General features: G+C 34.7%; 2 protein-coding genes across 6 annotated transcripts in view; one reads left to right on the top strand and one right to left on the bottom strand.

Annotated features, from left to right (window-relative positions):
- The window catches only part of LOC127858034 (uncharacterized), a 120938-nt gene that overhangs the window by 48957 nt on the left and 45124 nt on the right, over positions 1-26857 (top strand). The gene's annotated exons all lie outside the window — the stretch shown is intronic.
- On the bottom strand, positions 233-26580 carry LOC127858041 (pleckstrin homology domain-containing family B member 2-like). 3 transcript variants are annotated; one of them, XR_008038734.1, is made up of 6 exons: positions 15916-15973; positions 15273-15418; positions 10448-10557; positions 8218-8426; positions 3325-4705; positions 233-3162 (listed from the first exon to the last, which is right to left on the bottom strand). XR_008038734.1 is itself a non-coding variant. In XM_052394908.1 (6 exons), exons 2-6 carry the CDS (start codon positions 15962-15964, stop codon positions 4560-4562), a joined length of 660 nt encoding a protein of 219 aa, XP_052250868.1. In that variant the 5' UTR covers positions 15965-15973; positions 26497-26580; the 3' UTR covers positions 233-4559. The 3 variants fall into 3 exon arrangements, 2 of the variants coding, with proteins under 2 accessions (XP_052250868.1, XP_052250869.1); XM_052394908.1 differs by adding an exon at positions 26497-26580 and having other exon boundaries at positions 233-4705; XM_052394909.1 differs by adding an exon at positions 26441-26482 and having other exon boundaries at positions 233-4705.

The following is a 26857-nucleotide window of genomic DNA, read 5'->3' as shown; positions in this document are numbered from 1 at the left end:
ATAGTACAGTCGAGTTTCTAAGATATTAATATTCCAGACAATCGCGAAGGCTGTTGGTAACCAGCCTTTATGGGTTTGTTGAGTGGTTGACGAGTGCGTATTCAAAACAACCGTTAACGTATTTTGTACGCCTCAATTCTTTTATTTTATAGTCGAGTGCTTATGAAATGTGTTTTCATAACTGTCTAGTACTGTTTTATAAGCGGCAATTCTTGCACGAACAAGTCGAGTGGGCATTTTCATTGTTTATTTCAATGAACGGAAAGAACAATCAATTGCAAATAACATTATAGAAAATACAATATATAATACGAGCTTGTCACAGTAGTGCCAAATCCCCGCCGAAATGTGTTTGCTTGTATGACAACATTTGTTTTAGAGAGAAGAATAATATTTTTAAAACATGGCCCCTGTGTTATCTATTTATATTTCAAGGATCAATTAGGTATTAAGTGTTGGAGTTATGCTGTTGAGAATAAAATATATGGAAATGAAAGAAAGGGAGATTACTAGTATTAAACAAGAGGGCCTGAAAGGCCCAAAGTCTCTCACCTGAGATAACAAGATATTATTGGGACAAATCTTTTGATCAAGTTTCATGAAGATCGGAAAATAAATGTGGCCTCTAGAGTGTTTACAAGGTTTTACTATAGCCATATCAGGAAAAATGCCCCGCCCCCTGGCAGCCATGTTTTTCAACCAACCGGCATCATCTTTGTTCTCTTCCAAGATATTATCGGGATGAATCTTCTGACTAAGTTTCATGAAGATCGGACAGTAAATGTGGCCTCTAGAGTGTTAACAAGATTTTACTATAGCCATATAAGGAAAAATGCCCCGCCCCTTGGAAGCCATGTTTTTCAAGCAAACATAATTATTTTCGAACTCATCCAAGATATCATTGAGACCAATCTTCTGACTAAATTTCATGAAGATTGGACAATAAATGTGGCCTCTAGAGTGTTAACAAGGTTTTACTGTAGCCATATATAGCCATATAAGGAAAAATGCCCCTCCCCTGGTGGCCATTTTTTAAAAGCAACCAAATCCATTTTCAAACTCATCCAAGATATCATTGGGAAAAATCTTCTGACCAAGTTTCATGATGATCGGAAAATAAATGTGACCTCTAGAGTGTTAACTAGGTTTTACTATATGATAGCCATAAATGGAAAAATGCCCCGCCCCCGTGGTGGCCATGTTTTTCAACCAACAGGCATCATATTTGAACTGGTCCAAGATATAATTGAGATGAATCTTCTGACCGAGTTTCATGAAGATATGACTATAAATGTAGCCTCTAGAGTGTTAACACGATTTTACTATAGCCATATAAGGAAAAATGCCTCGCCCCTTGGCAGCCATGTTTTTCAAGCAAAGATTTCCATTTTCAAACTCATCCAAGATATTATTGGGACAAATCTTCTGACAAAGTTTCATGAAGATCGTACAATAAATGTGGCCTCTAGAGTGTTAACAAGGTTTTACTATAGCCATATAAGGAAAAATGACCCGCCCCCTGGCGGCCATGTTTTTCAACCAACTGGCATCATTTTCGAACTCGTCCAAGATATTATTGGAATGAATCTTCTGACCAAGTTTCATGAAGATTGGACAATAAATGTGGCCTCTAGAGTGTTAACAAGATTTTACTATAGACATATATAGCCATATAAGGACAAATGCCCCGCCCCTTGGCAGCCATGTTTTTCAAGCAAAGGTTACCATTTTTGAACTCATCCAAGATATCATTGGGACAAATCTTCTGAGCAAGTTTCATGAGGATCGGAAAATAAATGTGACCTCTAGAGTGTTAACAAGGTTTTACTATAGCCATATAAGGAAAAATGCCCCGCCCCCTGGCGGCCATGTTTTTCAACCAACCGGCATCATTTTCTAACTCGTCCAAGATGTTATTGGGATGAATCTTCTGACCAAGTTTCATGAAGATCAGACAATAAATGTGGCCTCTAGAGTGTTAACAAGATTTTACTATAGCCATTTAAGGAAAAATACCCCGCCCCTTGGCAGCCATGTTTTTCAAGCAAACGTAACCATTTTCGAACTCATCCAAGATATCACTGAGAACAATCTTTTGACCAAATTACATGAAGATTGGACAATAAATGTGGCCTCTAGAGAGTTAACAAGGCAAATGTTGAAGCAGCACAACGGACGACGGACGACGGACAAAAGGCGATCACAAAAGCTCACCATGAGCACGTTGTGCTCCGGTGAGCTAAAAAGAAGACTATAACAGTTACTGTTCTTGATCACTGTTAACAAAATCGATGTTAATTATACAAAAAATAGGGTCAATTAATAAACAAAATCAAAACAACTTTAAAGATATTAATTGGGGTCATCAATTTCTGAAAAGATTTTAAAATTGTTTGATATAGTCATAAAACTAAAAATTTCAGTTTTTGGCTGCCATGTTTATCTTGCTCAAATGAGCTTAAAAACATTAACGTTTATGTATGAACATTAAACCTTTCATATGCACAGGACATAAATTCAACATTATATAACAAAAAAACAACAACATTTAAACGTAGCAAAGTTTATAAAAATGATTTAGAGAAATGTTTAATCTTAAATTTTACATAGCCACAACAATATGACACAACACAATCAGGGTTCTCAATAAGAGCCCGCCACCGGCAAAATCGGCCGGTTGAAATCAGATTTTGGCCGGTTGAAAATCGCTCAGATTCAGAAAATCGGCAATAATGACTTTTCGAAATTTGCGTGTCTTTTCGGTAATTTTGCTCCTTTTGCTATTAAGCAAAGACGTCGCTTGATTATCTCCCTTAACGCATTACAACAACAACAACAATGACAAGGGACAAAATTGTCACAAAACCAGGTTTTCATTGTGAAAAAAAATCTGATAAAGGGAGACAACTCAAACTGAACTTTTTAAATGAACAAACAAAATTAACACCCTTTGTAAGTTTGTTTTAAAATAAATCTATTTTTAGTCGTGGCGACCTTGACATTGGAGATATTGACGTGATTCTTTTGTGCAACACACCGTCCCATGATGGTGAACAAATGTGCCAAATGATTTTAAAATATCATAATGAATGACATAGTTATAGCCCAGACAAGCTCATTTATGGCTATTTTTTACCTTTGAACTCAAAGTGTGACCTTGACCTTGGAGATATCGACGTAATTATTTCGCGCGACACACCGTCCAATGATGGTGAACAAATGTGCCAAATGATTTTAAAATCTGACAATGAACGACATAGTTATGGCTCGGACAAGCTCATTTATGGCCATTTTTGACCTTTGAACTCAAAGTGTGACCTTGACCTTGGAGATATAGACGTAATTATTTCGCGTGACACACCGTCCAATGATGGTGAACAAATGTGCCAAATGATTTTAAAATCTGACAATGAACGACATAGTTATGGCCCGGACAAGCTTGTTCCGCCAGCCCGCCAGCCAGCCCGCCAGCCAGCCCGCCCGCATTCGCCAATCTAATAACCAGTTTTTTCCTTCGGAAAACATGGTTAAAAAGGCTAAAATTGGAATCGGTCAAAAAGCAGTCAAATATTTTGACGTTATTTTCAGCACATGGTGAGTTTTTGTTCCTGATTGCTTGCGCTTTTTGTGTTAATGCAAAGTTTTTGCTGTTGTGAAAGTTTGTTTTAATTCAGTTATGTTTCAAACTAGAAGTGTCACGCAAAATGTGCATGGTAGGCGGACGATCAGGCCTTTTCCGCCCATTCCTGTAGGGCCGGATTTTGGTCCCAAATGCAAAAAAAACGCTCAAATTTAAGTGCCTGGTTGACCATTAAAATAGCCATAAAATGGCCCAAAATGCAGGAAATCAAGTGCTCAATTTTAAAATTTTACGGGGGACCATGCCCCCGGACCCCCCTAGAAGGCCTGTTGGTTTTACATTTTGGCTTGTTGGCTCAAAAGTTATTGAGAACCCTGAACGCAATTAAAAGCATAATTATTGATAAAATTACATTTATATATAAAAGCAAATACATTTATATAAAATAGTACAATTAAAAAACATTTACAATGTACATAACAATCAAAGATAAACAAATCATAACAAAAGAATGCAACAACAAAAAACAAATGCCTATTGTAAACAACAAATAATAAAGAGAATAAGATAAAAAATGTCATCTATAAATATTAGTACATAATTTGTCATGAAATCAATTTGGTAAAAGAAACAAAAAAATAAATAACCCTTTTTATCATTTATATCTCATCTAAGAAAATCAATAGAATAGCTTGTTTATCTTCCATAAAGATTATTTATGACTTTCAAAGCCTTAACTCAAACCAATGATATTGTTCTTTAAACAATCCATGCATACAAACTGTAATAAAAACTCATTATTAGAAATCTTCTATTTACAATTAATACAATAAGTAACAATAAAAAATAATGCAAAATGTTACCAGCCAACAATTTATAAGTTTCAACTCAGATAATAATCTGCATTGAATCACATCTACTATATTCCTATTCTGCATCCCAACAAACATGTGTCATGGTCTTGTCATGTCAGTGACTTTCAAAACCAGATATAGGGTCCACCATAGAAGCCCCCCCCGTAATAACCCCTCCCATACATGTATCTTGGCTCTTCAACAATCACATGACCTGGCTGGCCACCCAAAATAACAGTGTTCCCATTGGCCGCATTCGGGACCGTCACCACTTAAAATAAGAAAACATAAAATATAACGTGTATTTATATGTATGTTTACGACAATTAGCTCCACATGCTAAAGTAAACAATAAACTATTCTTTTCTGTTCTGTTCTATATTTCTGACTGGAATAAACATAATTTCAAAATGTATCTACATTGTATAGGAGGGCAAAGATTGACCATTATCATTCAGTCATAGCGTTGAATATGTGTGAAGTTTCCATAAATTATCTGCAACAATTACTCCATTTCCCACAAAACTATACCTGAATAAATTTATTAGACAAGCCTTTACCTGACTTTTTTTTCTTTTTCATAAAATTTATTATCACATACCTTGGGGTGTAAGGCGCCCCAAGTATCCGCTTAAAAGACTTAAATTGATTTATACAAAACAAGGTGACTTTTACCTGACTTTTAAGTACAACAAGAGATGTGTTTGTCAGAAACACAATGCCCCCTATTGCGCCGCTTTGAAATAAAATTACAATATATCATTTGGCAGGTTTAGAAATTATCTCCCTGTTGAAGCTTATTACTTCCCTTGGATTGTATTTTTTTACTTTTGACCTTGAAGAATTACCTTGACCTTTCACCACTCAAAATGTGCAGCTTCATGAGATACACTTGAATGCCAAATATCAAGTTGCTTCTTCAATATTGCAAAAGTTATGGCCAAAGTTAAAGTTTTCGAACAGACAGACAGACAGACTGACGGACAGTTCAACTGCTATATGCCACCCTACCGGGGCATAAAAAGGGGCATTTTATTATGCTAAAAACTATTCACATAGACATGTCATCAGCTGTCTTGATAAGTGAACATTTTATATGAAGACTCTTAACATTTACGCTAATATTTAATTATCCCCACACTTTTCGGAGAAAAAGTGGGGATATTGTGGTGATGTCCGTCTGTCCGTCCGTCCTGGCCACCTGCTCCTCCTACACTATTAGCACTAGAACCTTGAAACTTACATACATGGTAGCTATGAGCTATCTATGTGCGACGATGACAGTGACCGAATTTTGATCTGACCCCTGGGTCAAAAGTTATGGGGGCTGGGACGGGGCCGGGTCAGATATTTTCCTGTGACCACGATTCGAAAAAGGCTCATAACTACTGTGTCCCTTCAGATATTGCTTTCATATTTGGTATGCATGTGTATCAAGACAACATCTATCCATGTGCATAAAATTTTTGACCCCTGTGACCTTGAACTTTGGGTCAGTTTTTAGGTTTCGAAATCTGCAACCGCGCTTCGAAAAAGACTCAGAACTACTGTGTCCCTTCAGATATTGCTTTCATATTTAGTATGCATGTGTATCTGGACAACACCTTTCCATGGGCACAAAAATTTTGACCCTGTGACCTTGACCTTGAACTTGGGGTCATCTTTCAGGTTTCAAAATCTGCGACAGCGATTCGAAAAAGTCTCATACCTACTGTGTCCCTTCAGATATTGCTTTCATATTTGGTATGCATGTGTATCTAGACATCACCTTTTTATGCGCACACAATTTTTTACCCCTCTGACCTTGAACTTAGGGTCAGTTTTCAGGTTTTGAAATCTGCGACCACATTTCGAAAAAGGCTCATTACTACTGTGTCCCTTCAGATATTGCTTTCATATTTGGTACTCATGTGTATTCAGACAACACCTATCCATGCAAACACAATTTTTTACCCTTATGACCTTGACCTTGAACTTGTGGTCAGTTTTCAGGTTTCGAAATCTGTGACTGAGATTCGAAAAAGGCTCATATCTACTGTGTCCCTTCAGATATTGCTTTCATATTTGGTATGCATGTATATCTGGACAACACTCTATGGGCATACACAATTTAACCTCTGTGACCTTGAACTTGGGGCCAGTTTTCAGATTTTTAAATCTGTGACCGCGATTCAAAAAAGGCTCATAACTTCTGTGTCCTTTCAGATATTGCTTTCATATTTGGTATGCATGTGTATCTGGACAACACCTTTCCATGCGCATAAAATGTTTGACCCCTGTGACCTTGTCCTTGAACTTGAGGTTAGCGTTCAGGTTTCGAAATCTGCGACTGCGATTCGAAAAAGGCTCATACCTGCTGTGTCCCTTCAGATATTGCTTTCATATTTGGTACGCATGTGTATCTGGACAAGACCTTCCCATGCGCATGAAATTTTTTACCACTGTGACCTTGACCTTGAACTAAGGGTCTGCGTTTAGATTTCGAAATCTTTTATGTGGTTATCTACCCAAACAGAAGAAGTGCAAGCATTTTCATCGGACAAAGGAATTTTTCAACAATGAAGCTTGTGTATTGAAAACACATATAGAGTTACACAGTAGTGGCGCAGAGATGTATTTAGTACATGTAGTCAATTGTTTGTGTTAACTCATCTGTGAAATGGTTTAGCTCATCCAACTAATGTTTATACAAGGGATTATAATATATTGGCGCAAAGGGACACCTGTATATAAGAGAAAAGATAGAATGCAGTCAAGCATAAAAAACATTAGAAACTCATGGAATAGAGCCTCAAGAATCTATAAAAGGGCTGAAACTTTCAATTTGTTCAACTACACTTTTAGACTCATTACTGAAAATCTGTCAAAATGTTTAAGTGGGAAAAATGTGAGAAACAATTTAAAGCAAGATGGACTTTGAACAGGCACATCAAAGACAGACATGAAATTCAACATTTTCATTGTTGTGTACAAGATTGCGATAGAACATTTCTGAGACGCTACTATTTAGTCAACCATTTAACCTCAAAACATAACTTTTCCAAAACAGAAGCAAGAAGATTGGCTATAAGTGAGCATGTTCAGCCATCTCATAAGTCATTCCAATTAGGATGACATGTACATAATGGACGTCAGTGAAGTTGATTTATTATTAGATTTGGAGAGCCGGATGAGGAGGAGAAATTAGGGTATAGATTTTCACTCGTTTTTAGGTTATTTGACATTAACTTCTTCATTTCTACACCGAATTACTTCAAATTTATACTGAACATCTCTTATGACAATATGGTCAATCTCAACTATGCATGGCCCCATTACCAACCCTGGGGCGCCCCTGGGTAAAACATGCGGCGTGGGGATACGCGTCAGCCTCTGCCGCGCCATTTCTAGTTTAAATAGTGTAGATGATACTGAGATGCAAAATTGTACGTGCAAACTTAAAACTTTATGCTCTTTACTGTATTCAAGCGGTTTCAATTTTAAACCTGTAGTTGTTAAACATATATGGTTTTGCTGCAAACAAATCTTTAACATAGCCTTATGAAAATGCCTACTCCCACACTTACAAAACAGGTGACCATTATAGCTTGATTAAAAGTTGAATGGTCTACCTAACAATTCATAAACAGCTCAAATATCCATGCCAACTGCCACCATTGACTGTGTTTACAAGATTCAACAACATGACTGATCAGAAGCTCTCAGTCTCAAAGAAAGCCCAGCCAAAATGGATGACCATCATGCTTTATATAAACACAGTAAATATTATCTATGCTAACACACCTGACTGTCCAGGCTGCGAGATCACGTAACCAGGGTAACCGCCCCCATAGTAGCCACTGTACATGTGTGTCACTGCCTGGGGATACACCACAGTGGTGCCTGGGGGTCCATGAGTGACGCCCTGCGGGTACACAACTGTGGTGCCTGGGTAGACAGCCCCGGTGTTTGGCCCTGGAACCCTGGCCTCTTGCAGTACCAGTTGCCATGTCCTGCAAGGATATGTATTGATTGAATGCAGTGTGAGTATGAAGCACACTGTTTTATATTTAAAACATGCATGTACAAAATGAATCCATATTCATGTTTTTCAAGTGTCATTTCGTGGAAAATGACTAAAGACAAGCATGTGTTCCTCACAAAAACCTTATCTCTTCTTATTTTGGACTTCTCTACACTCAATAAGTATAAAACAAATAAAAGCTAGCAGTGTGTCACAGACAATGAAGCCCTTACAACACATGTTTGACCACAGACAAATCCACTGACTATTCAACAATAGTCAACAAGACAAAGGGCTATAATTCAGACAAAACTGGATTCAGTCACTATTCCTTTCTTTGCAATCATCTTCACATAACAGTCATTAAACTATGAGAGTTTGAGAAAGATTCAGTTGTAAATATTGAGTTCAAAACATATCTTTTTTAGACTACATATTGTATAGTTGAAAACCAGACAAAGAGCCATTATTCTGCAAAAACTTGTTTTAACTTAAATTCCTTTCTTAACATATGAATGTCATTCAACATAGGAAGTTTGTGCTAGATCAATCTATTAGTCTATTAGTAAGAGGAGTTTAAAACACTAGCTTCAGACAGCTATATATTTTATCCTATAACCAGATGCAAATCGATACAATAACAACGATTCTATAAACTTGAGGTTTATACTATCGCTATTTTTAGATCAGATTTGGGTTTTTCCAAAAAATGGAGAATCTGTTTTTGTCAACCACGGAAAATCAAAATTGTCAAAAAATGCTATATTTGATAATTATTAATGGAAAATAGGGAGGAAATAATAGAATAAATAGAATATTATGTGAGTTTTGGATAAAGATCAAGTTTATCATGCTAGGCTCAAACCATGTTAGCGCTCGGCAAGCCTCGCGCTACATCGGTTCTAAGCTTCGCATCATAAACTTGATCTTTATCCCAAACTCACATAATATTCTCTATATACAAAGGCAAAAACACACTTAGGCCCATAATTGCTTTCTTTACAATTGTCTACACCTTAACATAATTAAACTGTGAAAGTTTGAGAGTGATCCACCAAGTAGTTAAAGAGAGGTTTATAAGCTTCAGGCCATGATGTTTGGGCAGACGGATGTAGCTACGAATGGACAAGTGCAATACTTTGTCTTCCAGTGCAATGCGATGCAATTAAGTTTTCTCTGTTAACCTTTATGTGCAGTATATGCTATGATATAGCATACTTATATGATCTGGCACGAGTTGTCATATCATACAATATTTTATTAAACGAGCTCAGGAATTTTGTTAGTAAGCGAGCCTTTGGCGAGCTTACTAACGAATATCCTGGACGAGTTTAATAAAATATGGTATGATATGACAACGACTGTCAGATCTTTTTTATCACATGCTTTTAAATGAGCAAATGAAATAAATATTTACGCAAACATAATGATAAATCCCAAATGTTGTTTACATTTCGTGACGTCTTTTGACGCATGAAAATAACAAAATGCGATTGGTCAATAAACGAAAACTAAGCCAATTTAAATGCTTAAAAATGCTGTATTACACATGTGTAATATAAAAAAATATGTAATGGTTGTATTACATGGGAATCAGGGTATAGCATGTGATAAATATATATGTTGTCTTACAATATAATATAAGACAATTATTTTGTATTAGCAAGCATGATATGCATATGTTATGTTCATACATTTACAATCAAAATTGACTGAAAAAAATAGAGAATTTGTTTCTATTTAAAAAAAATGAAAATTTATGGAAGAATTGCATATGCTCCTCATTTACCTTTGAAATGGCTAAACATGCATATGTTCTTAATTTTACCATGAAAACAACTGAATGACTGCAATCGTATCATAAAAACTACTAAAGAACAGCAAATATTCCTCATTTCATTACCATAACAACTTACGATATAAAAATATGTTTTTTATTTAAGAATTTAATGAGTAAATTCTCCCTTATTCTAACACTGAATGGGACCTTCTCAGAAGACGCAGACTCACTTCATGTCATCAGCATCCTCAGCACACAAGTATATGTGGACATTGTCCCTGGCCAAGATCTGCAGCAGGCAGTTCTTTGTATGCATCTCCTCTGGGGGGCTCACCAGGACCTGAACAGCACGTCAATATCGACCGAGTAAGCTAATATGAGGCTCACTCTGGGAATGGGAAAACGGGGCTTAATGCTTGTATGTTAAGTGTCCCATATTAGACAGTGCAGTCTGCACAGGCTTATCATAGATGACATGTTCTGCTGTCATGAAATTTTTCTGTTTAAGAAAGTTTCTTCTGACTAAAATTCAGTATAGGTAGAAAGTGTCGTTCATGATTAGACTGTGCTCAATGCACAGGCTTATCTGGGATGAAACTTTACACAAATGCATTGTTCCCTGTTTTCCAAGAGCGAGATTCATTTATGTTTTCATAATTTTTAACACACATGTGTATCTTGAATAGAGAAAATGTTTATGCTTGGAATTATAGTTCAGTTAGTCAAATAAGTAATTATAAAACTCTTTTGTAAAATTGCATTCCCCCCCCCCCCCCCCCCCCCCCCCCCCCCCCCCCCCCGTCCCAAGCTTCTATGAAGTGCCAGTAAATAACTGTGCAACTTTCAGTCAGAGTGGCAGTTTAGGCTAACCAGCCATTTTTTTCCTTCTTTATAAAGTACCGGTAAACGGCACTTTCCCAATTACGAAAAAACTACAAATTTCCCAATTGCTGGCCAAAAATTTCCAATTTAAGGTAAAAACAAAAAAACAAAAAAAAATTTTTTTTTTTTTGGAAATGCAACATTTTGTTAGTTTCCCTGTGCAGCTCTATGGTTTGAACCTAGGTTAATATAATATTGACAGCTTGAAAACACTTAGAATCCATTTTATAGTACTTGGGAGCATAAAATACACAAATTTCCCAATTTGAGGGTTTCACGACTCGATTTTTCCCAATTTTCAGGTTTTCACGACTCAATTTTTCCCAATTGAACCGGTACGGGTACTTTTCCTAATTGGACAAAAAAAAATCGCTGCTAACAGACGGGAAGGATGGGCATGTAGCAAGAATTTTTTTTTGGCATGATATCTAGAGAATGCTTTGACCAATAATTATCCAAATTGATATGCTGGTTACTGGGTAAGATACCCATTTTATTGTTTAGCAGGTCAAAGGCGATTTATGACAACTTTTTTTTCAAATAGACCAGAATGTCTGCAAGAAAGCACCCTTTGACCTGAAATCATCCAAATTAAAACCCTGGTAATTTTTTTAAGAAATGCAGTGACCTCCATATTTGGAGTTCAATAACCTTGAGTCATTAACCAATAAGTCTATGAAACTTTCTGCTATTATTGAAGTTTGGAAATGCACATCATTTTTGATATCAACATTGTTGTTAGAAAAAAAGGCCCAAAGTCGCTCAACTGAGATACAAAAGAAGTGACCTGTTCTGTGCAGCCCAACATATCGTTAAAACAAATGTTCTGACCAAGTTTCATGAATATTGAACTGTAAATGTAACTTTTAGAGGGTAAACAAGGTTTTACTATAGCCACATACGGAAAAATGCCCATCCCCTGGCGACCACGTTTTCAACAGAATTAACCATTTTCTAACTGATCCAAGATATCATTACAAAAAATGTCCGGACCAAGTTCAATCAAGACTGGACTTTAAATGTGACTTTAAGAGTGTAAGCATGGTTTAACTATAGCCATATAAGGAAAAATGCCCCATCTACTAGCAGCCATGTTTTCCAAACAAACAGAACCATTTTAAAACTCATTCAAGATATTATTGAGACCAATAGTCCAATAAAGTTTAATGAAGATCAGACGATAAATGTGGCGTTAAGAGTGTTAACAAGGTTTTATTTGAAGCCACATAAGCAACAAAATATGTGTTTGTCAGAAACACAATGCCCCCTACTGCGCCGCTTTGAAATAAAATTTCTATTTATCATTTGGCAGGTATAGAAATCATCTCCCTTTAATGCTCATTACTTCCCTTGGATTTTGTCCAATCCGGAGGGGGTGGGGGGGGGGGTGGGGGTTTGTAGACAGTCAAAAATGACCAAGTCAGAGACATCACTGACAACCAAGGCCTGTGGTTTATCAAAGAGATCATAGCCAAAGTTCATCATGTACATGTATCTATGGACATAAGTCCACAGGCATGTAATGAACCCTACCATTCACAAATTAGTACAGGAAAGAAATGATAATTAAATCATTTAAAAAAAAACTTTGAAAAATCAATCATTTGAGTTATAAATAATCAAAATAAAAAATCTGTACAGTAACTGTGAAAAGAACTTAAATTCTTGGTAAGGAAATATATAATCTGAGATTTATAATTATATAAATTACTTCCCTTGAAAATAATTGTCTCTAACAAATCTCTATTTTTAGTAGCAAATAATTAAAAGCCACTACCGTGACTGTAGATTCACGACTCAAAATGTGCAGCTCCATGAGATACACATGCATGCCAAATATCTAGTTGCTATGTTCAATATTGAATAATTATCTCCCTTTAAAGCTTATTACTTCCCTTGGATTCGCATTTTTGACCTTAGACCTTGAAGGATGACCTTGACCTTTTACCATGATGTGCTTGTCAGAAACCCAATGCCGCCTACTACGCCGCTTTGATTTATTTAACAAAAATATATAATCTGGCAGGTCAGATAATTATGTCCATTTAAAGCTTATCACTTCCCTTGGATTTGTTTTTTCGACCCCATGACCTTGTTTTTGACCCGGCATGACCCATATTCAAACTTGACCTAGATATTGTCTAGATACAACTTCTGACCAAGTTTCCTAAAGATCGGATGAAAACTATTTGAATTAGAGAGCGGACACGAAAGGTGTGACACACAGACTGACAGACAGACTTACAGACAGACGGACACTGCAAAAACTATATACCCCCTTTTATTCGAAAGGGGGCATAAAAATGCCCTTCCCACTGGCAGCCTTGTTTTTCAACCAAGATATCATTGAAAGAAATTTAACCACGTTTCATGAAGATCAGACAATAAATGTGGCCTCTAGAGTGCAAACAAGGTTTTATTTTAGCCATACACGTTTAAGGAAGAACGCCCCTACCCCTGGCAGCCATGTTTTTTACCCAACCAGAACCATTTTCAAATTCATCCAAGATATCATTAGCAGGGATCATATTTTTTTCGGTTTTGTCGGTCCTAGACCGATTGGGGTCATGAAAGACCGATTGAAAATCCCAAACAGTCGGTCCGATTTTGTTTGCTAAAATTCCAATGTCATGAAATGGATTACACAGTGCACATGCTAACACACCCTAATTACATTCTTATCTCGATTAGGTGTGATAAGGCGGACTATGACCTCAAGCAGCGAAGATTCGCGCGGTTGTGTATTAGTCATGCGTGAATAACCCGTGTCAATATCAATCGATAATTTCAATGGCTTATACCTAGCACACTAATTAATCGGTCCGTAATGTGTACTGCCCACGATAAAATCGTTGACAGTTACTTGGTAGATGAAAACCTCGATGTTATCCATGTGGACATTGTGCATTTCATGCATGAAACAGTAAACTTTCATATAAGCAAAGAAGAAAATTGGATATTCTGCAATAATGATGGGCGGACCTGAGAGCACGCTCTGTAACTAAACAAAACATGCCGATACATTTTCCACCAGCGTTATTATCCGGCAATAAATGAGTGAAAGTCGCGGATCTGATTGACAGAACAGCCGAAAGTTATTTTCATCGGCGGACATTCACATAAAATAGTACACGAGAAAAATAATATACATTGTATAAATCTTTAATAAAAAACGTGTTAGAATCGAAATAATTCGTGTACTTTATTGTTTGTTGTTGAATAACCACGACTGGAAGTTTAGATGCGTGATTTCAAATCACACAGAATGACAGATTAATAATATTGACAACGATGAAAAGTCAGATAAAACAGCACACAAAACAACAATGAAATAGCAAATGATAGAACCAAATGAGAAAACTTGTATGTTCCGTTAAAAAAATGCCTAAGGGAATTAAATTTGTACATTTATTATACCACCTTCATGAATGGCAAAATCAATGGTTTATATTTTAACGTAATTTGTCATGATTTCGGATATACATTTTCGGACACTTTTTTCCCATTTAAATCCAGACCGATTGATGTTGCGGAAAAATATGATCCCTGATCATTAGGACAAATCTTCTGACCAAGTTTCATGAAGATCGGAAATAAATGTGGCCTCTTGAGTGTAAACACGGCAAATGTTGAAGACCCATGACGCCAACACATGACAGACAAAAATTAATTACAAAAGCTTACCATTGAGCACGTTAGGCTCAGGTGAGCTAATAAATAAGAACTAGAATTCTAGAAAAACCCAGCATAATGGATGTGCATAAAGTGTCCTCCCAGGTTAGCCTTTGCAGCCTAAAGAGGCAATTTTGGTGAAGCTAAGCACAATTTCACCACAACCCAGGTCAGTAAATCTGTTTCATTTTGTATATGGACTTCCCATGATGAAAGAGCCTTTAATAGTGATGACAAAAGTTGACAATTAAATTAACTGACCCAAATTTCTTCTTTGTAGTTTCCCAAATTGTACCATTTCCTGCTAAGAAGCAAAGTAAAACTGGCCATATGCAAAAAGCATAAAACCAGAACAGCCGCAAATATCTCGCAGTCTGTTCATTTTTTAAGCTGTTTGCAGCTCATCCGTATTTTAGGATTGGAAATGAAGCCTTTAAAACTTGAATGTAGTAAGAATGGTCTTTGATTTCATAGGTTGAATACTACAAGAGCTGCTAATACCTGCTCGCCCATCAGGAGGCCGGTGCACACAGCACGCATGTTGATGATTTTCTTTGGTTGAAGACTGTCAGGAGTTTCAAACCAGCTTAGATTGCCATCCGAGTACAAAACAAACCAGTACTTCTCCCATCGATGAAGGAAGCTACCTAAACAAGAAGCATTAAAGTGTTTCAATTTTTTGTATGTCAATTATTTGAATATATTAGGGTGAAAATCAGGTAATTAAATTTGTAATGGAAAATAAATCTTAAATAACTTATATATATGGATTGTGGGCATTGAATCATAAACAACTAAATAGTAGTTAATTACTGTTACTTGATTTACTAATGATAAATTGTCAAATGGATAATGTTATTACAGATAACTGATACTATTTTCTGGTGGATAACGAGACATAGATACATATTTGATCAGCAGATAAAGAATTCTCGATAAATGATTTTGACTTGCGACAGTATATGCTATAACATTCTTGATACAATTATGTGTGCACAGACTTGATTTGACACAATAATTATCCATAAACCTTGTAAACATAAACATATCTTAAGCCGTTTGGTTTTGGCATCATCTGACTAACACCTGGAAGACTAGCATTACAATAATTATCCTACTTTGCTACAACATATAAAATTCATACTTCTCTTCTTCATCCATCCCGCCTTAACGATTTCTCGATTCATGTCCATGTGTATCTTCTGTAAATAAAATGCAACAATTAAACAATATATTTACATTGACAAAATTTTAATTCACATTTATTTCCGTGTGTGCATTACACAATATTGATAGAAGAAACAGTTTAGCCAGATTGGCTAAAAATACTGATAACACTTATCAGTAGTATGGTTTAACTTTTTTGGTGTGAATATTAAACCTCAGATGAAAGAAGGCCAAGCAGACAAATATGATAACAATTCTTACATGATGAGAAACAAATTTATTGAGCTTCATCTGTAATTTCGACAAGGTAAAGAGGACTATTAAAAACTTTTTGTTATGGTTTAGATTTATGATTGCCATTGTGGAAATCTACAACCATTACAAAATATTCTTAATAATTTAGACTATAATATATATTGAAACAACAAGGGCGCAACAGATACAATTGTTGATACTCTTATATTACCAATAAATTTTATCTCGGAATACAAAAAAAACCAACATTTTATTATTATGATACCGGTATGCAGTCAAATTTAAAGTATATATGTGAAATGATGGTATAATATTAACATCTGCAGTATAATCCTGTCATTTTGACTTTACTATGTAAATAAGATGCAACAATATGAATTGCCATTATATAGAAAATTAGATTTTATGACAAATTATCATGGTCTTAGGAAAATTCAATATATATGAAATAGTGTGGATTACAGGGTATACACAAACTGAACCAGAACACAGCCTGGATATTGTAAAGATTAACCCATTTATGCCTAGCGTCTAGAAAAAAGGTCTTGGCAAACAGCGTGGATCCAGATGAGACGCCGCATGATGCGGCGTCTCATCAGGGTCTGCGCTGTTTGCTTAAAGGAATTTCTGTAAGAAATATTCTTAATATAGAAATAAATATACTAGACATCCCTTATTTTGGAAATAAATCGATCCAATTTAGCAGGATGGTAGAGTCCACTGGGCATAAATGGGTTAATATTCTGACCAAGTTCCATCAAGATTGAATGATAAATGTGGCTTCAGGAGGGTCCAAAAGTTTTTTTTAAGACTTCATCTGGTGACCTAATTTTTTGAAAGATCGTGACCTAGAATCGAACAGGGCTTTAATTTTGTCAGGGTTAACAATCTGAAAAAGTTTCATAACCATTGAGTCATAAACTTGGCCTCTATTAAAAGTGCTGACAATTTCTTGCATTCTAAGTTTTGGATGCAATAAACCCAGGTTCCAACTCAGCCAAGACAATGTCAAGATAAAAACTCTGACCTGGTTTCATCAAGGTTGAGTAAAAAATGCGAAAGGTTAAAAATTAAAGATTAAAAATAAACATTCTGAGCAAGTTTCATCAAGATGAAAAGGTTGGCTTCTTGTGTGAAAACAAGCTTACAATTGATGCCCGAAAGACAAAACACAAAAATGGACAGCATACATTTGTTGATCACAAAAGTTAAAATATATATAATATTATTGATCATTAATTAATAATGCCAGTTTTAATGGGTATAACTCTATCCCAACCATCTTGGAATATCCTATTGATCCTGTTATATAATATATGTGTTGTAAAGGAAACTATTTGAATACCACAGCGTGCCTTAATTTTGATTTGGATCCCTTTACTTCCCTAAATTAGCTATGGAGGGCAATGTCATGTTTGAGTTATTGAAATTTGATATGAGTTGGACATGTACATCAAACATTATATTTGAATCAGAATTATCTTATATGTAGGTTTGTTATTTGCTCTTTACTTGATCAAATACTCGACAACCTGAAAGGATCAAAGCCACTAAATGGGCAGTAATATACAAAAGAGATTTATGTAAATTGAGCTTTTAATGAACTTTTCCCATTTTTAAATTGATTTCAGAGACATAATCAACAAGAGATTGCCAAGCAATATTGTCCCCTACCGGTGAAACTCCACCACTGTCAGTTATTTTTGTTTTTGTTTATATTTGTTGTCATAGCAACCAGAATTAATGACATAGGAACAAAATGAAATGACATGCATAATCTCCATAATTGCCATCTATCCATGTTTTAAGTTTCATTAAAAAATATGAAGAACTTTTAAAGTTATCCCAGGATCCAGAAAAGGATGACAGACAGACAGACGGAGCGCAAACCATAAGTCCCCTCCGGTTTCACCGGTAGAGTACAATAAGCCGGACAAATATTTATGCCATATATTAAGGGAAAAGCGGACAATCAGAAAATCTACAAGAATTGTCTCAAGTATTTTGTAAACACTACAAGGGCAATTTATTTGCTAAGAAAGCTGTAATTTGTATATAATTATGCAATTATTTGAGACCGAAAATGTACCAATTTTTAGGCTGAATAAGCATTGGGCGGAAAGATTCCAGATTTCAGAGAGAGATAAAATGAGCCTTGGGTCAAACAAAATGCATTCATTCCATGGTACTTAGTTCCAGGATCAATGTTTTATAGGTAAGTCAAAATATTATTGATAAGACAATAGAATATTTGCATAACCATAATATGATATTATGACAAGATGGGATCTTGTTCAATATACTCAAACTTTGTATTCTGGCAGGTTGGCTATTCTAACGGTATTGTGTTTATGGCCCCTGGCTTTAATTTACAAGCAATTTTTTGCAATCTACTTGTTTACTCTGCATGAAAACATCTATTGCTGCCAATATTTATCCATGCTGGGTAATTAAATGTCCAACAGTGATGGACGATATATTTTGAAGCCGAAATCAACTAAAAATCCATCTTGAAATGAAATTTCCCATTCAACTTCTTCAAATTATGGATTTTTTGCATTTTCTGCTTGCAGGTGATTGGGTCATACATTATTATCAGACACTATTATTATTGTTAAACTTCTTTGGATTGCACACCACTTATTTATTTAATGCTTTGTCTGGTAAGACTCAAACAATACTTGAATTTTTAAAGTTTAATAGATTTTTTAACAAAACGGATCAGTGTTTGATAATTACCGTAATATTTATTTATTTGTGTGTCTGAAATTCACATTATTTAAAATTATATAAACAAAAGTGATTGTAGCTTTTGATGTCTGGTCTTTGTTCATTCATGTTTGATTTTAATTTAAGTACTTTGAAGTTTCTATCCTTTTTACCATAAATACTCGATTTGATAATTTTTTGTCCATATTTCACCCCTTAACCAATAGGGGCTTATACAAAATCTTCTGTTTAAAAGGAGTGCTGTATCAGAAGAAGAAGATACGAATGACAGACAGTGGTAGTTGCGACTACAGTTAAAATTTATAGTTTTTCGTTGTATAAAAAAATAACCCTAAAATTCAGTTATATCTTTTCAGTTATGTGATAGTCTTTTCAAAGATCTATCCAATAAAATACCCTGGCGTTATGACACGAATAATTATTGTTAAGACACGAATAATTATTCCTGTAGTACTGCGAGATAGTTCTTCTTGAATTCTCTGATTAAACAAAATTAAATGAAAAAAAGAATAAGTCTCAAGAAAAAAAAGACTCAAGTTTGTCAATAATATTGATTTCAATCAACCTAAAACAGTGTTACAAACACAATACCTGTTACGATCGTTATCAATTTGCGTGTTGATCAAAACAAAAAGTTGACAAAATAACATTATCAAACCGAAAGCCGAATATTTGAATTAACGATGCAACCTATCTAATGAAGGTTCCAGAGAAAATTAGTGTATTACGATTGGTTGATTAGACAAGAGATCTATCTCACGGGGAATTCTTGAGATAATTGAAAGCATATTTTGAGTTCAGAAAACTCAGCTTTTACCATTGCAAAAACTTACACATTTTCATCAACCGTTGACGTGTGTTTGAAACTTAAGTTGGATTAATACTATTATAATGCAAGCACACTACATTCGGGCATAAGTGATAACGAGATGATCTGCTTGTGTTGTTTTTATATGCCAGAAAATAGTTTATGTTGCTTAGATTACCGATTAAACTACCGCCCGGATTCTTGGCAGTAGACTTGACATGAAATATGCCGTAACTAGTTGCAACTCCAAGCGACCCGGAGGGTCAATAGCTGGGAGTAGGATTATTGCCGGTCCATACAATAACCAAAAAGCACCGAAAAGCACCGAATAGCACCGAAAAGCACCGAAAAGCACTCAATTTCTCTCTATATATATGTAATATATCGTTTTTAGTGTGTGTTAACGAGTTTAATTAGTAATAAATGGTTATATGATTGTATGTTTATACTACTTTGTGTCCAAAATGGTAAATAATGGCAATTACCGACCGAAAAGCACTTCATGTGAAGACCGAAAAGCACTCAATTTCTTGCTATATATATGAATATTTGCGTTTCTATTGTGTGTAAACAGATTAAATTAGTTATAAATGGTTATATTTCATGCATATGTAAACTACCTTGTGTTTATTATGAGGTATTAATGCCCAAAATTGGATTAATATCGGCAATATACCGACCGAAAAGCAATTCATGTGAAGACCGAAAAGCACTCAATTTCTCGCTATATATATGAATATTTGCGTTTCTATTGTGTGTAAACGGATTAAATTAGTTATAAATGGTTATATTTCATGCATATTTATACTACCTTGTGTTCATTATGAGGTATTAATGAACAAAATTGGATGAATATCGGCAATATACCGACCGAAAAGCACTTCATGTGAAGACCGAAAAGCACTCAATTTCTTCCTATATATATAATATTTGCGTTCCTATTGTGTGTAAACGGTTTAAATTAGTTATAAATGGTTATATTTCATGCATATTTATACTACCTTGTGTTCATTATGAGGTATTAATGCCCAAAATTGGATTAATATCGGCAATATACCGACCGAAAAGCACTTCATGTGAAGACCGAAAAGCACTCAATTTCTCGCTATATATATAATATTTGCGTTCCTTTTTTGTGTAAACGGTTTAAATTAGTTATAAATGGTCATATTTCATGCATAGTTATACTACCTTGTGTTTATAATGAGGTATTAATGCCCAAAATTGGATAAATATCGGCAATATACCGACCGAAAAGCACTTCATGTGAAGACCGAAAAGCACTCCCGCGACAGCAGAGAATCACCGAAAAGCACTCAAGTTCTCTATATATACATGAAAGTTAACTATAAGGGCCGATTTTAATGGATTGAAAAGATGTACATATTTATTTAGTCAATGTCTGTTCATATTAAAACTTAATTTTAAGGTCTGAAGTCATCATTAACAACTTGTGAAAGAAATGCCGGTACGCTTCTTTAATCAGCACAAAGCAGTTTGGAAATAGATTTTCGCACCGACAATTAATTATATTCCAGATAATGATGAGAATTTGTGTTATGATCGGCGCCTTTCATTAATGTCCGAACAGTGCGACTCGTGTGAATTAATGTACAGTTTTGTTGAATTACATGTGCTCAATTAAATATTCGATGTACGATGTGAATCTAATCTTAGTTTTAGTGAAGATTCGATCATGAAATTTTAGTAAATTGTTCTTAATGTTTTGGCTAGGCACTTGTTTATTTTGATTCTCTGTCTGTCGAAGAATATTTTCTGCAAGCCCGGACATTTTGAGAAATTTCCACGTGTCAGTATTTCTGTGATGTACACGTGTGTACACGTGCTCACATCCATTTCGTGATATGTCATTAACGATTTCGGGGATTCTTCTCACAATCTCTTTGGGTTGTGATGTAGGGGTAATGTCATTACCGCCGACAGCTACGATGACGATGTCCCCTTTTTCCTTTAACATCTTGCCGTACAGATCTGTGTTCATTCTGTCCGTTCTCAAACCGCCTTGGCCGTACCATTTTACATTATAAGGCACGTGTAGTCCTTTTCTCTCGTTGCAAAAGAAACATAGACGTTTGATGTAACTATCGTCGAACAATACTACTTTAGCCATTGTAGAAAAATATTCTGCCAGTTAGATTGTGCTGTTCTTATTTATATTAGTTGATACTGTTGAGTTAAAGATGTCAGCACAATTCAAGCTGACATAATAATATCAGTTTGTAAGATTTAATTCACACCTCTCGCTTATGCAGTATTCACTCAACCTGCTGGCACAATAGTATCTGTTTTTAATTATGTGTAATTGCATTCGCACCTCTCGCTTAACTCAACGTTCAAAGGCACGGGCACATTCACACTTTATTAGCACCGTCTTTAAACCCTTTTAATCTCTAAAGAACAGATTAATTTGAACTTAATTAACAAAATTATTTACTCTAATGCAAGCTAGAATTAATATGTGACTACTTGCTATACAATCAGTATCATTCGAAAATTGATCTTATTTAATTGTGGTTCCTTCTTTGAACTTATGTTGTCCGCCGACTTTTAGAATAGCTAGTGCCAGTAATAAATGTATTGCTTTAGATTCACATGTTGTTTTTTTAAGATATGAAAGATGCAAATGTGTCTTACTTATATTGTTTTCTGGTCTTTAATCTATCTTATATATATGTGACTACGTGCTAATTTTTTGGAGAAATGAAATATTCAAATGTGTCTTATTGATATTTTATCCATGTATCATGTGTATTCAGTGTCATGCGAAAATAGATCTTATTTCTTAATTTCCACCTTCACACTTTATTAGCGCCGACTCAGTAAATTAATTAGTTATATAAAAAAAGTGCAACAGTGAGGTGGATCAATTGTTAGTGCACACCACTTCAGCAATAAATGAAAGTTATTTTGGCTGTAAATCCGATATATCCAGTACAGTAGCCATGTTCCTGTGTATTGAGATGATAAGATAAGATCACCACAGCAGGTTGCTAATACACAGTGTAAACTGAAATGAAAACAGTTATTTTAGCTGTAAATCCAATTCCAGTACAGTAGCCATGTTCCTGTGTATTGAACTGATAAGATCATCACAGCAGGTTGCTAATACACAGTGTAGACTTCCCCTGTTTTATTATAGTAATTGTTATTTACCTGCTTGGAATAAATGGTGTATTCATTCGGGTCTGATGGCGTTACAATTTCATGAAACAATGGATATATTGGCGTGATGGAACATGATTTATAAATCAAGCTGACAGAATAGTATCAGCTTTTAATTATGTGTAATTTAATACGCATCTCCCCCGTAACTCAACGTTCAATGGCACGCGCACTTAACAAAATTATAAAATATCATGTGCATCATTATTTTTTTCTTTTTTATACAAATATTATATGTTATACATGTTGTTTTGTGTTGTTTTTTTACTCAACCAGAAAGAAGTAATATAACATTGTTATATATAAATCTCGTTAATTTTGCAAAATTCTACATTAAATAAAGAAATATCTTTTTTTTTAAAGTGTACGTGCTTGATTTATTTATATAAAATAACAGTTTTTTCTAATACACTCGGAATTTGACATTCAATATGATGCATTCCACATTTTTTTAAAGCGGCCAATTCTGCGCTCGGCCGCTGATGGTGTATTGTAATATATATAATTCTGATAAGAAACAGTAGCACACAACAGGAATTTGGTTGATAAAAAGAACTGATGTATTTATTGAAAGTGAATAACAACACCAACTAAAATTGTTTTGAAAATATAAATTTGCCCAGAATAGTTGTATAAAATTATTCATCTAGCGGTCAAGTGCATTAATCCCGATCGCTGTTGGGTATTTTACTGTTTAGTAACACCTTAATACCATCATTTTTAAACTGATAACGGAAATAAAGAAATATATTTTTTTTTGTTAAGTATACGTGCTTGAATTAATGTTACATCTTTCATTGGTGATACATTGCGGCAGAGTTCTAGCTTGCAGCGTAATCAAGCTCCGTGTAATCGGTATCCTACAATAAATAAGTTTTTAATTATGTGTAATTTAATTCGCAGCCTTGCTTAACTCAACGTTCAATGGCATTGTTATTATAATCATGATCTTGAATTTTATAACTTTTCTACCTTCTTTGCATATGTCTATGTAACATAGTTGTATCTTTTTTTATTTTGTTTAATCTATCTTTTATTCTAACTTTACTACCTTCTTTGCATATGTATATGTAACATAGTTGTATGTATAGTTTATCAATTTTTTATTCTATGTTTTTATATAATGTACCACTTATTAGTGAGTATGTACCATATATTTATATACACATTGCGTCCCATATGCCGGTGTATGTCCTGGATTTTTTTTTACATATCATTACTTTCTATAATCATAATCTGATTTGAAATTGAGGGAAACATAATCATTGACAGACAAGCTTATCTTAAGCTGTGCAGTTTTATTTCATTACAAACAGCTGCAAATATTTAATTTCTTGTTTATACAAATGGGACTATTTCCGGTTATTTTTTTTATTTCTTGCATAAATATTTGGGAATATTTCGGCCTTTTTTTTTCAAAATTTGGCTCTTACAAGAGGTGGCCTCCACGTGGCAAGAGCTGGGCAACATATTCATTATGTTGGCAAACTACCTCATGTATATATGAGTCGTGTTATGGGAAGAAAAAGGGGCTTAATGCATGTTCGTAAAATGTCATCTCAGATTAGCCTACGCAGTCCGCACAGGCTAATCAGGGACGACACTTTCCCCTTTTATGGTATTTTTAGTTTCAAGGAAGTCACTCCTCACCGAAAATCACGTTTGGGCGAAAAGTGTCATCCCTGATTAGCAGTGCAGACTGCACAGGCTAATCAGTGACGACACTTTACGCACATGCATTAAGCCCACTTTTCTCAGAACGCGCCTCATATATATATAGTGCTTTATTTTTAAACTGTAATCAATATTTATCGAAGTCATCATTGATTATATTAAATATAGAGAGAAATTGAGTGCTTGTGCTTTATCTTTAAACTTAAATCAATATTTAACGAAGTTATTATTGACTAAATAAATATGTACATCTTTTCAATCCATTATAAACGGCACTTATAGCTTAGTTTCGTTTATATATAGAAAAATTGAGTGCTTTTCGGTGATTCTGTGCTGTCGCGGGAGTGCTTTTCGGTGGCCACCAAAAATGGTAATGAGCTTTATATTTAAACTTTTTATTTAATGAAGTCATTATTGACTAAATAAATATGTACATCTTTTCAATCCATTAAAATCGGCCCTTATAATTAACTTTCATGTATATATAGAGAACTTGAGTGCTTTTCGGTGATTCTCTGCTGTCGCGGGAGTGCTTTTCGGTCTTCACATGAAATGCTTTTCGGTCGGTATATTGCCGATATTTATCCAATTTTGGACATTAATACCTCATTATAAACACAAGGTAGTATAAATATGCATGAAATATAACCATTTATAACTAATTTAAACCGTTTACACACAATAGGAACGCAAATATTATATATATATATATATATAGCGAGAAATTGAGTGCTTTTCGGTCTTCACATGAAGTGCTTTTCGGTCGGTATATTGCCAATACTAATCCAATTTTGGGCATTAATACCTCATAATAAACACAAGGTAGTATAAATATGCATGAAATATAACCATTTATAACTAATTTAATCCGTTTACACACAATAGAAACGCAAATATTCATATATATAGCGAGAAATTGAGTGCTTTTCGATCTTCACATGAAGTGCTTTTCGGTAGGTATATTGCCGATATTTATCCAATTTTGGGCATTAATACCTCATTATAAACACAAGGTAGTATAAATATGCATGAAATATGACCATTTATAACTAATTTAAACCGTTTACACACAATAGGAACGCAAATATTATATATATAGCGAGAAATTGAGTGCTTTTCGGTCTTCACATGAAGTGCTTTTCGGTCGGTATATTGCCGATATTAATCCAATTTTGGGCATTAATACCTCATAATAAACACAAGGTAGTATAAATATGCATGAAATATAACCATTTATAACTAATTTAAACCGTTTACACACAATAGGAACGCAAATATTATATATATATAGCGAGAACTTGGGTGCTTTTCGGTCTTCACATTTAGTGCTTTTTGGTCGGTATATTGCCGATATTAATCCAATTTTGGGCATTAATACCTCATAATAAACCCAAGGTAGTATAACTATGCATGAAATATAACCATTTATAACTAATTTAATCCGTTTACACACAATAGAAACGCAAATATTCATATATATAGCGAGAAATTGAGTGCTTTTCGGTCTTCACATGAAGTGCTTTTCGGTCGGTAATTGCCGATATTTACCATTTTGGGCACAATGTAGTAGAAACATACAATCATATAACCATTTATTACTAATTAAACTCGTTAACACACACTAAAAACGATATATTGCATATATATAGAGAGAAATTGAGTGCTTTTCGGTGCTATTCGGTGCTTTTCGGTTATTGTATGGACAACTATACTGCGAGAATACCGTGTTGCAGGCTAAATGAACATGAAGATGAACAACTGGGAATATAGTATTGTACAAATCTAAGTAATGACAGTTTCTTCAATAAACTCATTTGATAATATTATTTCTTAAAATTACCGCTTGACATACTTGGCTGGAGACAAACGAATCAAGTAATAAGAAACGCGCAGAAAAATCTTGTTTACCTTTATGTTGATTCGACTTCCGTGTTTTGATTTCGATAATTAACATATTTGGAAAAATCGCGAATGAGAATGGTTACAAAGCACTAATATTTAGTGTTATTTATCAGAGCAGAGTCGATTGGTTCCGAGCATAGCTCAAGAAACCTTTTTTTGGATTTTTTAAATCCACGATTCCAATTTAATTTACTTTTGGTCCTTTGTCACCCATTTAAGTCAAGTGTAGACGCGCACACAAGCACGTGCACGCATACACACACGAATTCTCGACCACAAATACAGCATAACCCCTGAAGGTCATTTAATACTAAATATTTTCCCTATAAAACGTAAAAGCGACTACTTTAATCGAAAATAAATGCAA

The sequence above is a fragment of the Dreissena polymorpha genome, chromosome 14 (genome assembly GCF_020536995.1).
Source record: "Dreissena polymorpha isolate Duluth1 chromosome 14, UMN_Dpol_1.0, whole genome shotgun sequence".
Taxonomy (NCBI): Eukaryota; Metazoa; Mollusca; class Bivalvia; order Myida; family Dreissenidae; genus Dreissena; species Dreissena polymorpha.
The sequence above is the reverse complement of the archived record's forward strand: the minus strand, read 5'-3'. Positions and strand labels throughout refer to the sequence as shown.

What these genes read in the sequence shown, in the direction of transcription:
- LOC127858041 (XM_052394908.1), bottom strand. Translation starts at nt 15,964, where the DNA reads ATGGACATGAATCGAGAAATCGTTAAGGCGGGATGGATGAAGAAGAGA. An exon ending in GCCTCCTGATGGGCGAGCAG is followed by an intron (nt 10,558 to 15,272) that starts GTATTAGCAGCT and finishes CGTGCTGTTCAG; the next exon opens with GTCCTGGTGAGCCCCCCAGA. An exon ending in CTCGCAGCCTGGACAGTCAG is followed by an intron (nt 4,706 to 8,217) that starts GTGTGTTAGCAT and finishes TCTTATTTTAAG; the next exon opens with TGGTGACGGTCCCGAATGCG.